This window comes from Peromyscus maniculatus, chromosome 17, assembly GCF_049852395.1.
Source record: "Peromyscus maniculatus bairdii isolate BWxNUB_F1_BW_parent chromosome 17, HU_Pman_BW_mat_3.1, whole genome shotgun sequence".
In the NCBI taxonomy this organism is placed as follows: Eukaryota; Metazoa; Chordata; class Mammalia; order Rodentia; family Cricetidae; genus Peromyscus; species Peromyscus maniculatus.
The window spans coordinates 1,692,501-1,696,480 of NC_134868.1; the positions used below are offsets into that span (position 1 = coordinate 1,692,501).

Here is a 3,980-nt window from a genome sequence, read left to right on the forward strand (position 1 = left end):
CATGCCTCCTCGTTGTCCGTCAGGGACATGAAGCAGGCACCACAGAGGCTGGTACTGTTGGCCTTGTTCCATCCACTCTCTCCCTCTGCCCTCTCTTACAGAACCGTCACTCAGAATAGCCAGGCAGGATGGGGAGGAAAAAAATCCAGATCTCACGCATTCTAGACCAAAGGAACAGGCAGGTGAGTTCGCGGGTTGCGTTGCCATCGGAGGAAGTAGCATTCTGGGCAGAGACGCAGCAAGACCAAGGCCAAATGGTCTTGCAGAGAAGTCTGAGTCCCGGGGCCAGTTTGGGGAGACTGAGACAGAAAGCGCGGGTTCTGCTTCCGGGGCCCAATCTTCTCAGAAAAGAATCGGACCCTTGGGTGGAGTTGCAAACACGCAGAGAAGTTTCCAAGGTTTCAGATGGAAACTGAAGCAGAGAAGCCAGAGAGAAGCTCGCTCTGCAATCTCTTAGGGACACCCTCCTTTAACGCCCTCATCCTACCCCCCAACTCCATCTCTAACCCCACCCCCCAATGCCATCTCGCCTCTGTGGCACAGGTGACATTCACCAAGCGCAAGTTCGGGCTGATGAAGAAGGCTTATGAGCTGAGCGTGCTTTGTGACTGCGACATCGCGCTGATTATCTTCAACAGCGCGCAGCGCCTCTTCCAGTATGCGAGCAGCGACATGGACCGGGTGCTGCTCAAATACACCGAGTACAGCGAACCGCATGAGAGCCGGACCAACGCGGATATCCTGCAGGTACCTGAATCCACCTGCAGGCCCGGGAGCATTCCAGCCGCGCTACAGGACCTCCGTAGCGCCTGAGCTCCGGGAACTTACTGTGGTTTCAGTCCCTGGGGTCCCTCTAGGCAGACTGGCCCGGGAAGGTCTCCTCCCTCAGGTACCCCAGAACCAAGTTCCAGGAGTCGGTTAAGATCCCACCCTGTCCCCACTGTCCCCACAGACACTGAAGAGGAGGGGCGTGGGCCTGGATGGGCCTGAGCTGGAGGTGGAGGAGGGGCCAGAGGGGCCCGAAGAGAAACTGCTGAGGACGCTGGGAGGCGACAGAGGCTCGGCTTCGCCCCTGCCTCGGATCTATGTAAGAGAACTTCCACGTTCCTTCTCCGAATCCCTCCGACCTCTAAACACACTTCCAGTACGGGTTTTGAGGCGGAAACCCAGAGAGCAGTATAAAGGGCCGGGCGGGAGAGCTGGTCTCGTCCTGGGTGGATGAGCAATGGGTCCCTGCGGAATGTGGGTTATAACCAGGGCTTTGAAAGACTCGTAAGAGTTCAACAAACAAATCTTCCGGCCACAATTCCTCGGATGGTCCGACACCCCATGGTTCGCAGAGAAAGGCCTGGACCCCGAGCCAGGCTGATGGAGCGCACCCAGCACCCCGGGCCTTGGATCTAAGCCTGAGTGGCGAGCGCCCCTCAGAGGTCCGGGGCACGCAGGCCCTCCGCCTCATTCTCCCGCATCTCTGTCCGCAGCCGGTGACCCCTGCGATGTCGGTCTCAGAACTGTCATACCGGGTCCCACTCGCCCCGCCCGGCTGCGACCCTGGCGGGCTGGGGGAGGCCCCGTCTGTCCACAGCCGCCCGCCCCACTTTCGACCCCCAGGTGAGCGCTAGGAGCAGCCAGGGTCGGGGAGGGGGTGGGGGTGGATCCTGGGCTCTGGTCTCGCTGGTGACACTAACCGTCCCTCTCTCCCCGGGTCCCCCCCCAGGCCTGGGACACCCCATCTTCTCTCCGAGCCACCTCGCCGGCAAGACGCCCCCACCTCTGTACCTGGCGACTGATGGGCGGAGGCCAGATCTGCCAGCAGGCCTGGTTGGGGCCCGAGGGGGACTGGGCACCTCGGTGAGAGAGGGAAGGGGGAGGATGGAGGAGGAAGAGGAGAAGGGAGGGAAGGAGGGAGGAGGAAGGGCGGAGGCAGGTGGTCACACCCTGGCCACAGTTTTCCCTTTTTGCTGTCCCGACAGAGGAGCCTGTACCCCGGCCTGCAGAGCCCCGGCGCCGCCCCGGGCTCCGCTCTGGGTAGCTTTGCCTTCCTGCCACCAGGTCCCGCAGGTGCGCCCGCCCTGTCTGACTTCCCTGCCCCGTGGGGTCCCTCGTCCCAGCCCCGAGCCCGGGCGTGGGGAGGGCCGGGATTCGGACAGGAGCCCGACTCAGCCAGCCTCTCCCGGCAGATTGCAGCCCCGGAGACGCCGCTCCGCTCCCCCTGCAGCCCTCGCCCTGGCCCCCGACGAGGGACGCTGTGGACCCGGCCCGGCCAGGGTGAGTGGGGCGCCCCCTGGCCGTCGGGAGACTTTCCTGGACCGGGTTGTAGGTGGGCTGTGAGATTTAGAGGGGACCGGCAGAACCCCACGACCGGTACGATTTCTCATCATTTTTCTCTCTCTGACCTTCCTGGCCCCTCTCTCCAGCAGCGCCCGCAGCCTGTGTGAGGAGGGTCCCCCCAGCCGAGTGGCCTCCCCTCCGACGCCGCCGGTCAGCATCAAGTCCGAGCGTCTGTCCCCCACCACTGGGGCCTCCGGCGACTTCCCCAGGTCCTTCCCCTACCCCCTGCTCCTCGCCAGGCCCCTGGCGGAGCCACTGCGGCCCGCAGCCTCCCTGCGCCGCTTGACCCCCGACGGCTGGCCGCGGTAGCGTGCAGAAGGCTCCTCCAGCCTCCACAGAGACCCCCGCAGTCTCGGGTTCCCTGCACTTAACCCTTCCTGGGGCTGCTGCATCAATAAAGTCCACGGCTCCGGGAGGGCGCTGGGCAGCCCCCCCCCCCGCCGCCCCCAGAGCCTCCTGAGCCGGGGGTATCCACACCCAGCCTCTCCAAAGGCCTCCTTTATGCCTACACTGATTTTGGGGTGCACGTAGAAACGGATTCCAAGAGGAGCAGGGCCAGGTGGAGGTGGGGATGTGACCTGAGAAGGAGCCACAGGGGATGCCACTGAGGGCAAGCCAGAAGGCCTGAGCCGCTCGGGGAGTGTGGGTCTGATAGGAGTCCACAGTGTGTCACCATGGCTGGTGCCAGTGGGAGTGAGAGTGAGTTGCCTATGACGACCAGGAGTTCTAGGCCAGCCTGCGACAAAAAAGACACTGATTAAAAAAGTAAACAGGAGGCTCCCCAAAATGGCTCAGGGGTAAGGGCACGTGTCGGTCTTGTCGACCTGAGTTCTATGGTGGAAGGAAAGAACCAGCGGTCTGCAGGTTGTCCACTGACCTCCACATGCAGGTGCCCCCCCGCGCGCGCGCGCACACACACACACACACACACACACACACACACACACATACACACACACATACACACACGGCACTTACAAGATGAATGAATAAATATGTAAGTGGGGAGAGGGAGGGAAAAGGTTCAGTGGTAAGAGAGTCTGCTGTGCAAGCATTAGGGTCTGAGTTCGAATCTCCAGCACCCATATAAAAAGCCAGATGTGGTCAGGGTGCCGGTGAGGTGGAGACAGGATGGCTGGGGCTTAGTGGCAGAAGATGGAAAGTGACGGGGAAGACACTCGACCCCACCCCTTCCACAGGCTCCACCCCTTCCACAGACCCCACCCCTTCCCAGACCCCACCCCTTCCACAGACCCCACCCCTTCCACAGACCCCACCCCTTCCACAGACCCACCCCTTCCACAGGCCCCACCCCCTTCTCGGCTGTAAGGACACCATCGCACAAGTAGACAGACATAAAATATGTAAAAACAATTCCGTGGGGACAGCAGGGCTCTGGTTGCAGCCTTCCTCCTTCACATGTGTCCTGAGCCGAGAGATGGCTCAGCCCCCAGCGCCTGTGCCCTGCACAGCCACTAACCCCAGCTCTGGTGGAGGCTCGCTGCCTGTTAATCTAGCCTAGAAAACTGAGCCTCATGTTCAGAGTCCCTGCCTCAAAGGGGACACCTAATGTCCTCATGGCTTTTTCGAAGGGACAGGGAAGTATACCCTGGAACTCACACACATGCACCTATATAAATAGTGCACAC

The 3,980-nt window shown here is 61.7% G+C and overlaps 1 protein-coding gene across 1 annotated transcript; it reads left to right on the forward strand.

Annotated features, from left to right (window-relative positions):
* The first annotated feature begins 13 nt into the window (after positions 1 to 13).
* On the forward strand, positions 14 to 2,805 carry Mef2b (myocyte enhancer factor 2B). The gene is made up of 8 exons (XM_006995466.4): positions 14 to 182; positions 544 to 747; positions 953 to 1,087; positions 1,482 to 1,611; positions 1,718 to 1,851; positions 1,974 to 2,061; positions 2,181 to 2,268; positions 2,421 to 2,805. Exons 1-8 carry the CDS (start codon positions 129 to 131, stop codon positions 2,638 to 2,640), a joined length of 1,053 nt encoding a protein of 350 aa, XP_006995528.1. The 5' UTR covers positions 14 to 128; the 3' UTR covers positions 2,641 to 2,805.
* Positions 2,806 to 3,980: the final 1,175 nt, after the last annotated feature.

What these genes read in the sequence shown, in the direction of transcription:
- Mef2b (XM_006995466.4), top strand. Translation starts at nt 129, where the DNA reads ATGGGGAGGAAAAAAATCCAGATCTCACGCATTCTAGACCAAAGGAAC. An exon ending in CGCCCCTGCCTCGGATCTAT is followed by an intron (nt 1,088 to 1,481) that starts GTAAGAGAACTT and finishes CTCTGTCCGCAG; the next exon opens with CCGGTGACCCCTGCGATGTC. An exon ending in GTGGACCCGGCCCGGCCAGG is followed by an intron (nt 2,269 to 2,420) that starts GTGAGTGGGGCG and finishes TCTCTCCAGCAG; the next exon opens with CGCCCGCAGCCTGTGTGAGG.